This window comes from Pezoporus flaviventris, unplaced genomic scaffold, assembly GCF_033815535.1.
Source record: "Pezoporus flaviventris isolate CSIRO_AGI_PZ_B2104156 unplaced genomic scaffold, CSIRO_AGI_Pfla_v1 ptg000002l, whole genome shotgun sequence".
NCBI classification, from domain to species: domain Eukaryota; kingdom Metazoa; phylum Chordata; class Aves; order Psittaciformes; family Psittacidae; genus Pezoporus; species Pezoporus flaviventris.
This window is the reverse complement of record NW_026892550.1, coordinates 59838089-59857943: the sequence shown is the minus strand read 5'-3', so window position 1 is coordinate 59857943 and position 19855 is coordinate 59838089. Positions and strand designations below refer to the sequence as shown.

The 19855-nt window shown below is 35.9% G+C and overlaps 1 protein-coding gene across 1 annotated transcript in view; it reads right to left on the bottom strand.

The window, feature by feature from the left end:
• Positions 1-19855, bottom strand: part of LRBA (LPS responsive beige-like anchor protein) — a 401040-nt gene that overhangs the window by 287172 nt on the left and 94013 nt on the right. The window contains exons 31-34 of the mRNA XM_061440892.1: positions 16988-17121; positions 8773-8851; positions 8400-8533; positions 6250-6311 (exon numbers count right to left, since the gene is read on the bottom strand). Of these exons, the coding sequence (XP_061296876.1) occupies positions 6250-6311; positions 8400-8533; positions 8773-8851; positions 16988-17121 (409 nt within the window). The remainder of the gene's footprint in view (positions 1-6249; positions 6312-8399; positions 8534-8772; positions 8852-16987; positions 17122-19855) is intronic.

Sequence of the window (19855 nt, the reverse complement as noted above, 5' to 3'; positions counted from 1 at the left end):
TGGCATCCTGGGGTGTATTAGAAGGGGGGTGGTTAGTAGGTCGAGAGAGGTCCTCCTTCCCCTCTACTCTGCCCTGGTGAGACCCCATCTGGAGTATTGTGTCCAGTTCTGGGCCCCTCAGTTCAAGAAGGACAGGGAGCTGCTGGAGAGAGTCCAGCGCAGGGCAACGAAGATGATTAAGGGAGTGGAACATCTGCCTTATGAGGAAAGACTGAGGGAGCTGGGTCTCTATAGTTTGGAGGAGACTGAGGGGTGACCTTATCAGTGTCTATAAATATATAAAGGGGGAGTGTCACAAGGACGGAGCCAGGCTCTACTCAGTGGCAAACAATGATAGGACAAGGGGTAATGGGTACAAACTGGAACACAAGAGGTTCCACTTAAACTTGAGAAGAAACTTCTTCTCGGTGAGGGTGACGGAACACTGGAACAGGCTGCCCAGGGAGGTTGTGGAGTCTCCTTCCCTGGAGACATTCAAAACCCGCCTGGATGCATTCCTGTGTAACATTATCTAGGTGTTCCTGCTCCGGCAGGGGGATTGGACTAGATGATCTTTCGAGGTCCCTTCCAATCTCTAACATACTGTGATACTGTGATACCTCACAAAATCCCTACAAATTCTAGCCTCTGCACTGAAACATATACATTATTTAGATCACAGATCTAAAGTAGTATAAGATCCCATTTCAAATTATTTTCAGCTCTTAGAACACAAACGGATTAGGTGAAAAAAAAAATAATCAAAATCATCATCTAACACTTGGGGCACATAAAAAGTATGCAAACAGCATTGTTTCTCTTCATATCTAAACCAGGATACTGCTAAGCGTTTAGGTGCTTCTGTTGAGTTAGCTGCTATGATATCATAGTGACAGCTCTTTAGATAACCTATACCCAATTCAATTAAAACATCATAGCGATTACTATAGTTATCCATCACATCAAATTGCACTTAAAAGTAAATTAGGAACCAGTGCAGATCACAGAGCATCAGTATAATGTGTTCTCTCTGCAAGTAACAGCCACTGAAAACCAGCCATCTTCTATGTCAACTAAAATCTCCAAGTAATTCAAAGGCTTACCACATTTTAGAACACACTGCAGAAATCCATTCCTGAGATAATGAATTTAGATTGTTGTTAAAAAGCTTTTTCCTGAGCACAGGATACCCAGAAAAGCCTGACCATCTTACTGCATTTTACATTCAAGTACTCAGGAGGAGGGGGAGAGGTAAATGGGTGCAACAAAATCTGCTGAAAAATCAAAATTGTAACAACCATCCTATTGCTCTTCCTGAGGGGAATTACCCTATCATATTGTTTGTACATGGTGCATGACTGTATGGCTCATGTTGATTTTGTCTACATAATTAAGAATCCTCATTAGAGTAAGAGGCATGATGCAACTAAGATACAGCCCATGCAAAAGATGAATATTGACTTCTTTACGAGGAACAGAATCTGTTAGCAAAGGGATTTAGTAGCACATAAAAGAAAAATCATGCTAAAGAAAGACCTTTTGCCAACATTTTGCCATTTAACCAATGATAATTGGTTTGGTGAGTTATTTAGACAAGAAAAAAAATGTCTGCCTACACAGGGAGTAAGACCAACTTTCACAGTGTCATTTGTTTGGCTTTACTGCTACTAATCAGCCTCTGCTGTATTTTTAAGATGCACATGCACTGCCTTGGATCATGCTTTTCTCTCCAAAAAATAAATCCAAAAACTATCAGCACAACACATGACATATTCAACTGTAATCATACTTCATTGGGCCATATGAACAGATGTTATCATGTAAAAAAACAATCTGGAGTATCAGAGTTTATGTTTCCCTCTTCCATCTCCACACAAAAGGTATTATTTATCAAGGTCCTATATAAATCTAACAAGTACAGCTACGTAGTTATATTGCAATATATCACGTTAATATTTCTCTAAGATAAAATATCTAGAGATTAAATGTATTAGAACACTGGTCTTGGTTTGATGTATGCCATCGGCTATCAAGAACGTGCCCTAAATCCCAGCTATCAAGAATGTGCCCTAAATCCCACTGAAACAACAGGGGACAGAAGAAGGAGGAACCAAGAAGCTTTTATATCTTGAACTAGCAAGCAGGGTGTATGTGCAGGTAGTGATGGTGATGGGGCCAGAAAAGTTGTTGCAATATTCATTAATTTTAAACTGCAAACTCTTGAAAAAAATTGGGTGGCATTCCACCAATTGTAGAAAATTATACAAGAACTGAATAGTACTGAAAGTCAGTTAGCTTAAGTTTATTTTACAGTCTAGAAAATGCAGGTTCAGTACGAAAAAAAGCTCTTAAGTCAAAGAACCACTTAATTAGTTCTCTTACACATATTCCACTGACAATTCAGTTGATTTACTACACAAAGAAGCATTTTTCAAGTGCTGCAAACTCTGTAAATTCAAAGGCATCAAGGAAAATTATGGAACCTATTTCACCTATTTTTGTATCTTTTCACCTTGGCACTATGGTAATAGACCAAATGCTTCATGTATGTGAGCAAGGGATAAATGTTTTTATACCTTCATGAAAGAGTAGGGAAGAAGACGGTATTTCCCACTTAGTCATGTCTTTCAAGGAAACACCTGACAAATGAAAGGAAGCACAGTAGCATATTTGCTTTTTATGGGTAAACATGCACTCAATTCATACATGCCCCTTTGCATTTTAGGGATAGAGCGAGAGTCCTTTTAGATGAAAATTCTTTATTCAGGGGTGATATCTGTTTCTCCACACAGAAGCCTTGTCTCACAATAGCATATGAACACCTCTAATACCCTGACGTCACTCATTTAAAAGGGGTATATAGACACAGGACTTCTCTCTTTTGGCTGGTTTAATTACCCCAACAGGATGCCAGGCCAGACTAGATGGTGCTTCTAGGTTCACTGTACTGTATGCGTTTCTGATAAATGGGAAAAGAATAGATGACCTGGCAGAAGGCTCAGACAATAACATGTGATTTACAGGACATGAATGCAGCTACTATAAGATTTATCTGACAGCCCTCTCCGATAGTGGACTGTTGAGTATCCGATGGAATGATTTCTAGTCTGGAAAGTCTGCTACTGAGTAGCCATACACATTATTTATTTATTAGATGTTTTGGGTTGAAACCATTTTTAAATGATGCACTTCACAATGCTCAGCCATAAATTTAGTTTTAAACCCTAGAAGGGAGGTAGTGTTATTGGAATGTGTGTCAGACTGAATTAGGATGAGCAACACAACGCTTTTATAAAGTGGCCTTGAATGCAACGTCGATTCTTTCAAAAACGATATTAACGTCAAATAAGCAGGAACACTTTGCAGTAATATTAAATGAAAGATTTCTTTATGTTTTGATAGATTTATATAAATGTAAGCATACACACAGAGACACGTCTCAAAATGTAGCATGTCTATCAAAAACACAACTGGTTTTGTCTTAGAAAAAGCCTTTGTATCTCAAACCACCTGTTTCTCCTTTTATCTCGGTTTAAACATTAGGCAACATATAAACATGTAAACACAAAACTAAAACACAAAAGCAGTGGTGTTTTTCCATATGCCTAAATACATAAATTTTAAAGGAGAGAAAAATATAACTGTGAGTCACAAACAGTTGCACGGTATGTTGTCTTTTGCAATTTTTTTAAATCACTTTACTTGAGAAAGAGCTTTACTCACACCATTTTATGAAAAAGTAGTTGTCAGACATTACTATTCCATATTGTATTTCTGGTAAAGAAAGAACATATTCCAGCCACAAATCTAAATAAACATCAGAAAAATTTCAGATGTTTCATAAAAACAATTTATCACATATACATCAATATACACAAATAATATACATCACATATAGAATGTTTAAAACAAATTTTGAGAAAGAGGTTAACATAAAAACCGCCACAGATATTAATCAGAGCAATCTTTCAATTTCATAAAATGGTGCCTGACAAATTTGCGAAGTTTTAAATCAAATTTGCAGATACTTACTGTGTGACTATGCCACATTATTTATGTGATTAAAAACTAGTTTTTGACCTGATCTTTTGATCTTTGGCACTTCATCCTCTCCATCTCCTCTTAAAAAATAATTAAAATTTTAGCAAAAGGCTATCACTTCATTTCCCACCCCATCTTGGCAGAGGAAGAAGAAAAAAGGGGGAAAAAAAAATAAAAATCAATCAAGCTCAACCCCATCTCCTCCCAGTATCTGTAAAATGTCAGCTAGAAATTCAATTTCATATCTCTCTAGCTTTCATGTAGCAAAAAGACAGTTCACTTCTTAACAAAATAAATCACTTCTGTGATTGCCATGCTGACCTCTTTGAATTAGGAAAATTCAAAGTGAAAAATGTAATTATCACCCCAGAACAATCTGTATACATCTGGAGCTAATTTTAGATTCATTTCTCACATCATTTTTCATATTCTGCCAAAAAATTACAGCTCCTATGTAACTTTAAAAAGACTTTGAGGTCTTTGTGACTTTATTGGTTTATTTCTACTGTTTTACACAGAACAACCTTAGCCTCTGCAACGAGCACTGCTAAGCAATCACGATAGCCTCAATTTGATTAGATTAGCATTAAGTGGCATTGTGACACATATGACAAATAGATGCATTAGAGCACGTCATTTATTCCTTATCCTTTCCACTTCCCAAAACCAAACAAGTGACGTACAGTACAGAGCACAACATGATTTCAAAAAAAAAGATTAGATTACCCTACCAAAAAAGAAGGGAAGGTCAACCACTAATTACTGATACAAGCAACATGGATAACAAAAAATTAATTTTTAAATGGTAATACTAAGCTTTCAGGCTCATATTTAATACTCAGATTATTTCTACTCTAACACATTAACAAATGAACAGTAAAATTTGTATAGGGATTTCTCGTTAGAGAGGATTATTTTCTAATTTAAGTCAGCAGCAAATCTGTTTTCTAGAAATCATGAACAATGTCCACTTCCAGTATTGTCATATGTAACATAACAATCTCTAAGTTCCAAAAGTTCCATAAGGAATATTAAATTCCTTTCAGGGTAAAGACATACTATATTTTCTGAGGAAGACTGAAAACTAGATGAACAAAGTTCTAGAACCATTCATTAATAACAAGCTCACTAGAAAACATAGCTACTCTTCACTAGTTCATTGTAAAATCTATTAGGTGTAATCTCCAGAAGTAATTGTTCTTATTACACTTCATTGACAATGCAGACTATCGATTTTTCACACCTTCTATGATTCTTTCATTTGTATTCATGAAATGTCTATCAGCACACTCTAAATAAATTTGGCAATATAGGCACTAAAATGAATAAATCGATGTGAAGAAACATTAATTTTGCATTATCCTTATTCGTCAGGCAAGCAAACCATAAGGGTTGTAAATGAAGGTCAAAGGTTTTGAAATGGGTCAGAACCCTTGACCTCTAGACCAATACCATTCCCATTAAAAAAGGCTATTTTAAAGTTTTAAGTAGGGGAATTTACTACCAGAAACGTATCATTTTTAAGGCACCAAAAGAAAGGCTCAATAAAAATAGTCTTCCATTTAATTACAAAAAAAGAAAGCAAGAAACCCAAAAAGCAAATCCAATTAATATACCAAGATTTTAAGAAACTTCCTTAGGCTCCAGCGCTTTTCTAACCACAGGAACAGGGAATTCTCAGGTTCCTAAATATCTAAAATCACTCTGCCTTTAGGAATGCAGAATGCCCCAAATTGCTGACAACCAGGGTTGCTTTCTTATTCTTTTCTCAAATTCTTAGTACTTGTCATATCAATTAAGAATGACAGGGTTTCAAAAGTATTTATCATTCATACACAAAAGAAAAAATCCTACTCATCCCAGAGGATTCAGCATGCCAACATGCAGAACTAAATCTGCTTCTTTAACCTTAATATTTTATTGGTCCTACTTTATTTTACATAAATGGCAGCATAGAATTACTTAGGAACATCACCATCAGGGTTATGTAGATCTTAATAGCAAGGTAACACCTTACTAAGGGTAAAACCCTTAATATCTTTTTCTCTCCAACTGACTAAACAATTACTAAGAACTTGGGGTTTTTTTAATCAAAAGGCCTTGCACATACTCTTTCTACGTATTACACATAAACTTAATTTCAAGTCAAATTTAAAGTAAAATTTGAACTGTAATTTCCAGCATGCTCAAAGGCAGCACTTTCAGATAACACTGTTAACTAAACCTCACCTGAGAGCAAAGAAGCATCACCAGCTCCACAACTGAACTGCTAGATTTCATGCACACAAGACCTACAAAAGGAAAAAATGGTACACATAAATGCATGCTTACATGGCACCAGTCATAAACACAACTGTTTTGAAGTGCATAGAGTAGGAGTAGAAGTATTCTGACAAACAAAAGAAATCTGTAATTCTCACACCACTTCCAGTTTTTGTACTTTATCAGCACAAAAGTACGCATGTAAAAGGAAGATCATAAATTCCATGCCTTGCATCTAAAGATGCAGCTAAGAGTAATACATTACCTCCATTATTCAGTTTCATAAATGTTTGTATGTCAAAATTATCAGAAGTGTAGTTAACATATGTTACATTAATCCACTGTATTTACATTTTGCTATTTCTTGAAGGATTGGGTCATTATATATGCAGAGAAGGGAAATGGCTTTATGACCTTTGCTTTCTCCATTGCGCGTTCTCCTTTCAGCCCCCAGCTATCAATCAAGTTTCCATTTTGTTCCATGGCAGCAGACATCCCAAACACTCTTATTAGTACTTTGACCCTTAACCCCACACTAAACCTTCGCAGAAGTGCAAGCAGTAACCTATTATATATTCTCGACTGTTTATAAACTAATTTGACTACTACTGTTATTTGTATTTGCATTTTGGTTTAGGTTTGTCTGGGTTTTAGGCCCCAAAATTGGTTTCATGTGTTTATTTTTCTCTTCCCTACCAAATAAAGCTTTGAGAAAAATCACTTTCCTGTTATTTTTAAATTAATGAAATAAATCTGTTCATAAGCCAGCTTCCATTAAAACGTTTGTCAGCTAAAGCAATACCCATATGTATAATCAAAAGTAGAATCCCATCTTTTTCAGTCTTATGGAAGACAATTCACATAATTCTTTCTGCCAACTCTTCCTACTCCAAAAGTAACACAAGCTAAATTCCTAAACTAAAAACCTTTCATTTCAGTGAAGTTTAATGAAGTCTCAATTTTGTTATCAACAGTCTTCAGTAAAAGGTTTACCAGTGTTTGATATCTACTTGTGTTTCTGATAACGTTAACTGTATTCAGCACTACATACAGGATGTCTGTCCTAAGCCGTAAAACAAGTAGTTTCAAAAATGTTTTTTAAAGGAGAGCTTTAATTGCCCAGGAAGCAACTAGATCTATTAGTGCAAATACACCTTGATGTGCAAGCGATCAGCTCAAGTAACCATAAGCTGCTAATACGGGAGTGCTCGTTACTGGAAGCTGCAACAAGCTCAGGCCCTAATTTAATTTACTGCTTTAACTGGCCAAAACTCACAACTTTCACTCTAAAAATCAGTGGACAAAGCAAGTTACACAAGCAAATTGTGAGAAAAATGAAAGGTGGTGTTCACTACTAAATTCACAGTGGTCCAATAAACAAGATTTTTTAAACTGAGGATATTAATGTCTGCATTGCAGAACTGAGCCTTGCTTTTTAAACAGAGAGAAACCCACCTGTAGAAAGAAAACTCAATCATCTCAAGCTCAATCATTTTAAGCCAACACCAGAAAGAGCCATGATCTTTGTTGTGCACCTGAATTTTCACCTTCTCAGAAATACCAGAGAATTCATCTCAATACTGACAATCTTCCCTATATGATTGCCTTTCAATTAGAAACTAAGAAGACAGAAGCAAATTCACATACAAGAAAGAGATACAACACACAACATGCTCTGCTGACATAGTTCCCAAGAAGCCTTCTGTTGCAGTGGATCAGTAAAAGTGTAAGGACTTTGTACTTAACTTTCTGAACTATACGCTATGCTTTGTATTGAAGTGTTGATACTGACACCATGTTTTCAAAACGCATTTCATACACCAGCTTCTATGGAACAATGTCCTGGAAGAGCTGGAGAACTAAGGAAGAGACAACAGCTGGTCCCACATAATGAGATATAGGAAAACTATGAGATGAGATGGAGGGAAAGAGGTGGCTGAGATGGCAAAAATGAGGAGGAAACAACGATTAAAGACAGAAGGAAGGGGAGGCAGTGAAATCCAGCAGAAAGCACCATGTCAGAAGGCAGAAGGAAAGTTTCTGAGGCATTAAAAAAAAAAATTAAATAAAGAAACCAAAGCACACATCAAAAAAACTTCTTCAAAATGGAAACTTACTTGTACCTTCTATCAGCAACTCCTGCCCATGGCTGCCCAAAAGAGTTCGAGAAAGAAAGGGAGCAAAATCCACAAAAATCTCTCTCAGAAGTGGGGCAGCCTTTTCCAAAGCATGTTCAAGCCTGTCTGTAATACTAGTAGAGAGATACAGGTGATTAACAAAAAAAGGAAGTTGCTGAAATTTTGGACAAAGAAGTATAGTTTGTGGCAATGTTTAAGTGATACACATGCATATCAATGCATAATCAATAATCCTTCATTAGGTACTGAATATCAGCAAAATTACATTTGTATAAGATGCAGAAACAGAAGATGTAATAGCAAAAATGTGAGCCACAGCACAGCTGTTCAGATGTTTAACTGAAGAGGTTACCTCATATTTGAAGCAGAATCCTCAGGCACCGAAGAAACTGTAGGGACAGACGGCAATTTTGAATTAGATGATCCCTTTCCTACAAGAGAAAGTGATACACAAGTACATTATATAAGAAAACATGCCAGAGGTTAGATGACTTGTCCAGAAACTAAAGCCTAGAGCTCAATCTCTGAGAAACCATGGTTTTCAAGTGTGTATGAAGACGAGGGTAAACCCTTTCACCTGTTTATATCTCAGACTTTTTTTGCTGGAACTCCTATATACTTATGTTCATATTTACCAGTTATGCTATGGCAAGCTTTCTACATTTTGTTCTACCTCAAACAGAAAGTAAATCAAGGAAGCATTGCAGTTTGCTTTGTGAAGCAAGTCAGATTAGACTGCAGTGATCCTTTCTGACCTTATAAGCCATGAGTCCCATGAACAAATTTAAGAACACTTACAACCTTAAGCACTGAATACAAATAATACTTCTGGAAGGTACTAATATACAGCTAAGTGGCAACACTTTAAAGCATCTCTTTTGGTTACTGGAAGTGTTAATCCAATTTTAAATAACTTGCACAGAAAACCCTTATTTTTTTCTCTAAAATTAAAATATATTTGCGTCAAAATGAAGCAGAATACAAAATGAGTGGGTATTTTCAACAGCCTGGCTTAAATTTTTGCAACACTGGGACTCTGTCAAAAACAGCTATGATAACATTCTCCATTGCATTGCCAGCATCATTAGCATGATGGCAGTGGTATAACCTCATTTATGAGTTATTAACTTTGCCACATCAATTATTCAAAGGTCAATAGGGAAGACTGGGTCATTTATGTATCCTACACTTACAAAAAAAAAAAAGGAAAAAAAGGAATTGTGTTATGTCGAATTGACATTACACGGCTCTCAGCAGCAGAATAGGAATCTGTAAATACTAAATTCTGCTGCTCAGTATGTAAAGAGAAATACAACTTCCATACTCCAGTATGGACTGGTATTAGCAATGATGAAGAGGGGGTAAGCAAGACAGCCAGAGATTTCACAGATATTTGCTGCCAGGATAGGAAAGGTGACTCAGAAATCTTGCATTGCATTCCAAACTGCAGAGAAGAATGAATCTTAGCAGACAGATTTCTGTGCATTTCCCAGGAGTATGACTGCTTCTAGTCCATCTGCAATCCTATCTCTTTCCAGCCTTAGACCCTGTCCTATTATCTTTCCTCTCACCTCGCCAGTTTCAGATTGTTTTGCTGCTGAAAAGGAGGAAAGGGAAAAAAGAAAATAAAAAATAGCATGAAAGAAAAGACTTCAGTTCTCACATCTGCCTTAGCAAAGACGTGACCCTTCTCAGAACTACAGCTATAGAAAAATTCCTGAACATCCCCCACCTACACTGAAGTGAGCTCAGTTAAATGCCACCTGTCTGGAAATAAGCTGCTAAGATCTCGAAAGTGTCTACCAAAATGTGTCAACTGCAACTTTTCAAAGTGTTCTACTAGACTGAAGTTGAATAGATTTGCAAAAAGATGGCAAAGACAAATCCCTAAGATACTAATTTTATTTCTCCTGTCAAATTTCAAACTTCTGGTCCAAAGCACTGGCACCCAGAGCTTCCCCCCCGAAGTGCTGAGGGTTTGTGATCTTGTTTTATTGTTCAGGGTGGGTTTTTTTTCTCCTATCTGGGGAAGATGCTTTTCTTTAATCTTGCTTCAAAGGCAGCACAGAAATTAACAAATCAACGCATCAAAATGCTGGAAAGTTTTGATAATTTTCTTTCTTCACAGGTAGGAAAACATATTTGTGAATGGGATTTGCTTACGCTTTTCATAAATCCAACATGAAGCTCCTGTTTTGTACAGGATGATGAGGTCAGAAAGAAATTTCGAGTGGGACAGACAAAATGAAGGACACGAAAGAGGGGACAAAGCGTTAGCTGAAAGCAAAGTGGAATCTGACTCTTCTGGGCAAAGTTCCCTAAATAATTTATCTAATAAAGGCAAATCAAAGACATATTTCTGAAAATTTCGATGGGGATGGCTAGATTCTGTAAATATTTAAAATATTTTCATGGGTATATTACCATCTCTTTAAGATCTCATTTTACATAGTCAAACCACCAAAAAGTATTCGGGATATTCCCAAAGGAAGAGCAGTCAAACAACAGTGCTGAAAATGAGAACAGAGCCTCCTGTAAAGAAAAACAAAACAAAGCCCACAAAAAGCAACAAGACCCATGATTCAGCAGTCCCAAAGACTTCAGTTGTTTGTGGAATACTTAACATCTACAGTCTTTGGTTTTGTTTTGGTGTAACTTGAGGGTTTTGCTGTTTATTTTATTTTGTGGGATGGGCTGGGTTTTTGTTTGGTTTTCTCTTTCTGCACACAATGGCACTGGTAAAAATGGTTAGAGTGGGAGGTAAGCAAATCACTGACAACACAGACAGGATATGAATATTTTTCCTCCAGAAAGCCAGCCAAATTTTGCATAACAGATTAGGCATAAATGTAAAACACTATGAAGTTTTAAGTGAAAATCCACTTTAAATACAGACATAAGAAAAAGGCACTGATAATTTAAATTTGACAACAATATAAGGCAGGCACCTATATAAACTGATGCTCTTTTTGAAGATTATGCAAGGATATTTATGGCCTGAATTTCTTCATGCTTCTCATCACCTAAATCCACATTCCAAGCTCAGATATACTTCCCTAAAAAGGGTGAATCTCAGATTTATCACAGCTGAGAATTTCAGGGTTGGATGCTTTGGGTTTTGTTTTTTTTTAGAAAAGATTAGGCATAATGATTTCTGCATTCACATTTTGGTTTATGGAAGTATTTTTTTTTTTTTTTTTTACTTAAATTCAGAAGTGGCTTTTTTTTCTATGTTTTCTGGTTTTAGTAAAAAAATAAAAAAAAAAAAAAAAAGAAAATACTTCAGTAGCATATTTTCATCCATGACACACATGTGGGTAAGTGCAGTAGCTACTTCAAACATGTGGAACTAAACTGACTTATCTCTCCCTTATCCTTTCACTGATAAAGTGGCTCCTTCAAACTGACAGTTTTACAGACATTTGCAAGAACATAAAAGAAAATGCAAATAGATCATCTGTCTAGCACCCTTACAGTGAAACCTTATTGTTTATTCAAGGTCCCCAAGGGTCTAAACAAATAATGTCTCTAGTAATAAAATATTGTTAAAGAAACAACTTGTGCAAGATCCTTATGCTTTTGAATATACAAAGTATGCTTGGCAATACACAAGCAGTGCATGGTATACTTTGGGGAATGAATATAAGGTATAAGAGAGTTGAGTTGAAGTAAATAATCATACCTCAATTTTGCACAACAGACCTACCACACATAAATACACTGATGCCTTTTAAGAAAGGCATATCTAATAAAATAATGAGCTCATTCAAAAATTACACTTCCAGGGCTGGAAGTGTACAATGCAAGACTACAATGAAAAGTTTTACAAGCTAATATAAGGGATCTGTTACATAAACACATCTGTAGGTTAAACCAAAACAGATTTCATGAAACAATGGTGAAAACTTCTCCAAAGACAAGCTGCTTTAAAACAGATTTTATACTAAAACAGTATTAAACCACTTCCGCTGCATATCACTGGCATTCAGGATTTAAAAAGTGCCATTCTGCTTTGTTAACTAGCCTTCAACTACTGCCACTGTAAACTTGGAATTCTCTTTGAAATAGTTACTATAATCCAATAAATTTCTTGAACTACCTTCTGCACTGACAGTAACTCACCTCACATTAATTTTTCTCACTTTAGCTTGTCTCCCACTAATTTATTTTATTACAAGACACCAAGGTTATTTCCACATATGTATAAAAATCCACAAATACAATTCTTCTTTGCAAAACAAGCCAACTGTGGAAGAAAATTTATGTTTTCCTACACGAAGGACTAGAATTCAAGAGTCACAGCTTTTTCATCTCCTGTTAGTGCTTATTCAGAAGTTTCTTTCAAGCATCCACCTTCTTTTCCACCTCAGCCTTTCACATGGCCTTGTTTATGAGTTCACATTTTGCAGAACAGCTATGCCTCTGCTCAGGAGAAGCAAAATCATGCTGGCAACTTTGTGTGGCTCAGAGGCAAAACAAGTGAAGCTCAAGGAACTTCAAGTAAGAAGGGGAAGAAGCAGGCACCAGAAATGGAGTGGAACTTCTCAGTGTTTTCTACACTCAAAGTGACGATAAAGACAAGATGCAATTCACTACTGCTTCCTACAGAAATTTCTCATACTCCCTCTTTATAACAATTGTATTGAACAAACATTTTCAAACTGAATAGTGAAACCTCAAAATTGCATTGTTTAGCGTGAAGCACTAATAAAACATGTGCAAAATCCCTGAAGTACATGAACAGAGAAACTCAGAGAATCAGAGAAACAATTCAAAAAAGTTCACACCACTTCAGAACATTACAACCGTAAGCAATGAATTATTTAAAAGGAAAACTAAGAGACAAAAGTACAAGCATTCCACAAACATATTAATAACAGCTCAGACAACTCTGCCAAGTCCTGCCTACCCAAATATTAGTCCTGCCTTTCCAAAATAGCCCTTCCTGGACACAGCATGTGTAAAATCCCTACATCCAATCTCACATTCAGCCTATGAACCAATCCAAGGAACAAACAACTCAAGTAAATTCCTCCTCCTCAGATTATTACTAATAAATACGCTCTTTTGCTCAATACCACCCTCTGTAAGAGCCAGTCATTGACTCAACATGGGCCACAAAGGTGCTTTAAGTTTCTCCATTGATTCCAAGATCCAGTTCCAGCAGATGAACAACCCAAATATCAGCCACGAGGAACAAACTGATGGCAAGTTTAGACCACAAGGGGCACATTTGTATTCAGGAAAGTCTTTTGGTTCTGTGAAATACCCTGCAGTTTGAATGAAGAAAGGTGAAAAAACTTCTCCTGCGAAAAGGCCAGGCTGTCTGAGGCCAAAATATGTTTTCACCCTCTTTCAAAGTATCAGAGGAACAGAGTGAGCTCAGATGGTTATCGTTCCAACTTGTCAACACTTTCTATTTGGTAGGTCAGGACATGTCACACCCACTTGATACGAGTTTAGGACAATCTTAAGGGTCAAATATCTGAGATACTCACAGACTTTGAGCTACAGACAAGATGCAAACTTCAGAAAAAAATATTGGTAAGGGGGTTGATCAAATCTGGGCAAACACAAATGACAATGGAGGCATCTGGAACCACACAGAATGACAAATGCTTCAACACAGATCCTACCTTGACCAAGCAATTCTGATGTCACATCTACGGGTGGAGGACGCTCACGTGCAAATAAAACTTATTTCCAAATTATGCTTATGTACATATTACAACTAAAGCACTATTACTAAAACTACTGCTATTTAATCCCATGTCTGGATTTCCCTTTCACTTCTGTTTTGGAGTGAACTGACTCAAGTCTCCACAGTAGAGTATTGTATGTTATTGTATATAATATATATATAATACACATAAAACGTATATACGGTTCTGTTTGCTTGATGAGTTTTTAAAAAATATCAAATGCATACAAAACTAATTTTAAAAAATCCTTTGACTTTAGAAAAAGAACAGCTGAAATGTATTTTTAAATATAATTCAATAATGTTTACATAATGCTTAATAACTAGCCTTCATATGAAATGTGAAAAAGCCCCGAATTCATACTCACTACATAAACCCCTAGTCTCTGCACTTTTTAGAAAAGGATTTAATTTTTTTTCCTTAATTACAAAAGTAATCAGACTTACAACTAATGTTAGCTGAAAAAAAAGAGAACAATATTGATTTTCTGCTGTATGGAAACAAAAATTAGTGAAAGACCATGTGATTTAAACTTGGGAGGGAAAATTATATACATTGTATTTTGGTTTTTATCAGAAGCTCACTTACTGCTACTTGTATCTTCAAATAAAAAAAGGCCTCATACGGATCTATTTCAAACTTAAATGTGTGCAATTTACATGAGCAACTTCAAGGTAAACTATTCCAACACTGCAAAAATTTTGTTTCCGTGCCATTATTTTACAGGGAAAAAAAAACAAAAAACTCTCAGGCTTTAATCTGTTTAAGGCATGATTTCATTTATTCCTTTACTTTTTCTTTTTAATTAATTAGACTGGCAGTCTAAACATGTCTACTATTTTTAATCCTGATTAGTTTCTTTTTATGCATATCAGTTCAGATTACATGTCCAATTTTTGCCAAAAATCCCAGACATGCTGGAAGTCACACGGTTCCAAACTATATCAGTATTGTTTATTGTCTGGATTTCTTTTACATTCTACAGGCACAGGAGCACTTATTTTTTCATCTATATGTTCTTAGAAGATAGACTAAATCTGAAAATCAGTGTTCATCTCTTGTTTCTATTAAAAGCAAGCGAATACTGACTTCAGAAATTTAATATTTAAGCCAAATCTAACCTGGGTAAACCAGTAAGAGGTTAACAAATTAGTAATTATTTTAACCAATTTCAATGTAGCTAGGTTTTCTTAATTTTAAAAATAAAAGATTAGCTGCTCAGAGCCAGCCTTCCCCAAAGAACTGTGAAGTTTTAAAAGACAGCTAATTTTCCCAGTCTCAGCATTACTCCTAGGTTAGTATAGTGCATTTTCAGTGACTAAATGGTTCCTCCCTTTTGCAAAGAGTAGCTTTTCCTTTACCTTGGCAGGAATAAAAACTTTATGCTTTTCCCAAGAAATGCAATGGGCAGTTGAAGATGGCAACAAATATCTTCCAGACACATGAGTACTAGAGGACATGACAACAGATTACATTTTTACATTTTTTTCCCCCTCAGTCTTTGCAGTTTGGAGGTAAGTTCATAAAAACAGGAAGCAAGACACTCAAGCATCAAAAAGAAACACCACTAACCAGGCACAGATTGAGATTTCCTTGATTAAGATGTATACAAGTCTTACGTTAAACTTCATGGGCACAACTGTAAGATTCGATATAGCCTTGTGACTTAAACATAGCTAAGTAGAAAAGCGTGCCTTTGACACAGCATATAAGGTTAAACATCTCATACAGAACAACCAGAGAGACTAAGGGTTCAAAGAACCACTTGCTTATAAACAACGTACTCAATTTTGTCCAAAGCAATTAGCTCAGCATCAACACTGAAACTGACCTAAGGCTAAAGCTATCGGAAACACTTGAATATCATTTTCAGTCCTACTTAGCACTAACACATATATCCCTGGAAAAACACCCTAAACCTTATAAATAAGTTTTTATTTTACACAACAAAAGATCTGTAACAAAAAGTAGTCTTTCAAATATACCACATTTATATGAAATATAAGTTAATATAATATACCTGCTTTACAAACCATAAGAAACGTTGAAATTGACAAATGCTGCTCATTTACATTTCTTCTTCTAGATGAGGGCAAAAGGAGAACCCAAAAAAGGTTCACCTTTTTTATTTTTTTAAACACAACACTACTGTTTGTTGAGGTTTGTGTTTGTTGGTTTTTGTGGGGTTTTTTTTAGAAACAGTTTATTTTTTTACATTTGTGTAGCTATAGCATCAAAACTAGGAATAATAAAATTACCCGGGGATAAGCTCTCAGAAAATATAAAAACATGAATTCCTACACTCATGAACCCATATAACATCTATAGGTCCAGTTTAACCTAGAGTCACATCTATTTTCTGGTGAAGTATCTGATAGTGGTCTTTGTTAGAGGCACAGATACTGTGACAAAGATACAAAGTGGTATGCAGGATACAAAGGTCTCAAAAGCTCTTTTGTCTGATTTGATAATCTAGGAAACTCCAGCAGTTAAATAAAAAAATAAGTGTAAAAACACCTTTTCCCAGATTATTGTCACATTTCCCCCTAAATAAACACAATCAGCAGTAAGTATCAACATTCTTAGTATAAGTGACACTCATACACAGACTGGTCATATATATACACACACACTAATCAGTATTACAACAGAAGGCAGCTAATGACTTAATGTCTGAAAAACAACTGTTCTTGCCCTACAGTGTTTTGAGATATGGATAAGTATTAAAAAATCTCACCTTCACATAACACATAACAAAACCCACATAATAAGAACTTGTTAATTTGTATTCAGAGTGATGGTAAGAGAAGGAGAAGCAAGACAGGAAGGATTGGGATTTAAGTTGTTTAATTTCCCTTTACTCACCAGGAGATTCTCCTGACAAATCCGGGGCTTGGGATGAATCTAAAGAAGAAACTACACTGACAGCATTTGTAGGAATACCCACAGCAGCTGTAGATGAGGAAACGGTTGATTTCTTTGGTGGTACTACAACACTCCTAGGTGAAGACAAATAAAGATTAGTAAATAATACTGTATGAAGGTTCACACATCATGATCCTTATTTATACATTTAGCACATCCACTTGTATGTCCTGCAAAAGTACTGCTCCTCCTGTTTTATTTTTCCATCATCTTTGACAGTCTACCTCAACCCTAAATGACACTTTACCGTTGTTTAGTTTTAATGGTACGCTTTAATATCTCATCCAGAAAACCCCTGACAAATGAGCACAAAGATCAGCAGAAGTGAGCTGTAAGTAGGTTTTACTTTTTACCTTAATTTCCCTAAGATTTGGTTTTAAACTTCAGGCAACAATTTACAAAAGATACCACAACATTCAAAACGAAAACACCAAGATAAATTGCCAACACTGAAGGTTGCCTTGAAAGTATCTAATGCAGAACAGAAGATTAAGTGAAGAAAGATATACTATTGCTAAAAATATCCTAACACATAACCGCATCCACAAACATTCACACATCTTAAAAGTATGGTTAAGGCATGAATTTGAGTAAATCTTTTAAATCAAGTTTTACTTATACAACAAATCAAAACATTCTTTGAAGACCGAATCTCCATCTTTCATACAGGTTAAATGCCAAGCCTTACAGTAAGCATTAAAGATTACACAAGAGGAAAAGATGCAAAGTGACAAGTTAGGCATGGAGATTTATCTCACATGTTACTAAGACATCTATTTACACTATACCAATTTCAATTAAATTGTAGTACTTTATTTCAAATACCTAAAAGGCCTTGTTAAGCCTACATTAAAGGCATTTTTAATTGCAAGTTAGCTCCATAAACATGCAAAAACCCAGCTAATGAGGTAAAGAGTACAGCTGATATATAATGCACTCCCACAGCAGCGCTTACTTTTAATTACCTGGTGTTAACCGTAAGCCGAAAGTCTTCAACATTCAATTTATTTAATCACATCTTTTGTTGACAGTAATATAACTACACACTGAAAGTATTCCCTTAATAGCTTTAAAATACTCATTTTCTAAATAAAATAACTTAGAAACTTGACCCAAATTCAGGGGTGGTAATAACAACCAAAGAAGTTCTACAAATATTTCTAAAATAGCTCCTTCTAGAAGTGGAAAAAAGGACTGTTATTGGACTCCCTTCTTTAGTCCAAAGGATGTTACAGAAGCTAGACCATGTACTGATTAAATCAACCCTCCTTAACGGCAGGAGTCGGTACACACCATACTTGGAGGCAGCACGTCATAATATCATTATAAGGGTGACTGCTAACGTTAACTACACACTAAAAAAATAGAAGTAACAACACCTGAGCCCCAAGTCAAGAAACGGCACCTAAACAATGAGTTTTACTCATATGCTCATGTCAGTTTCTCTGGAAACTGCCACTTTATCAATTGCATTACCCAGGTATAAAGAGGAGATCTCTCACTCAAGATTCTGTGACATTGACTGTCTGGAAACTTACTACTACTATTCTGTAACACACATTCAAATACCTGGAAAGGACTGGGAAATTAATACAAGTTTACTGAGCACAAGATGCATCCACATGTATTAAGGTCAGGCTGGATGTGATTTTGGGCAACCTGATCTAGTTGAAGATATCCCTGCTTATTGCATGGAGATCAGACTAGATGACCTCTGAAGGTGCCTTCCAACACAAACTAAACTATTCTATGATTCTGTTCTATGGTTCTATAACTTTGGAACATTTCTCAAACATTCAGCACTGAAGCCCAGGTGTGTTCACTCCTTTACAGGTTTCAAGTAGAGGTTTCCAATTCAAGAAATACCCATAAAAACATACAGATATTTTACAAATATGTGTCTATTCATGAGCACTCTGAGACAAGTGCATGAGCTGGAAATATTTCTTTTCACAGCCACTAAGTTACAGAAACAATTATCCATTTGCTGCTAATACGCACACAATTATATTGGGTGTGAAGTGACATGTGAGAATATTCAATGACAAATACTGGCACACGTATAGATGGCAATAGTGTAGATACAGGAAATGTCTGTTCAAAACATATCATTAATGCAATTAATTTTAAACTGGACCACCCTAAGTTACTCAAGGGTAAAAACAAATCTTCTAGAGAAGTTTTCTATTTTCCTGGGCTTAAGTCAGTCAAAATTCTCTCAGAACATCAAATCAGAATGGCTGTGTCCTCTGAATGCACATGAATGCTATTGATCCTATTTCTCTGACTCTATTAAGAGCCTCAAGAAATACAGGTACTATTTTAAGTCATAAAGGGCAAGTGGGACCCACACATTAAAAAAATAATGCAATTAGCTGAACTTTGACTTATTTTATATATTAGAACCTCCCTCTTTCATACATGAACATGCTGGAAGGATCAGGAAAGCATTTTAGAACAGGAGTAATATTTAGTACTACAAGAAGCTCCCCACAGGGCAAGTTAAAGTCTTGGAACTGCATGGGAACAAGGAAGCCTGTGCTGTTACCTTAATACTGCTCATCTGCAGCTGACAATGAGTGGACACCAAAAAAAAAAAACAAAACTCCCAGCTACAACAGCCTTCCATTTTCTGTGCTGTTTCTGACACACAACACTATATATTATCATTCCTTCCTGTAAACTTCTACTGACCTTCAGAGTGCTTAAGCATAGTTGCACTGAGGGAGTAGTTTCAGCAAGTTGCCAGAGTCTCTATATAGCTACCCAAGGAGAGGAGCATTCAAGCAAAGGAATTAGACATCTGAG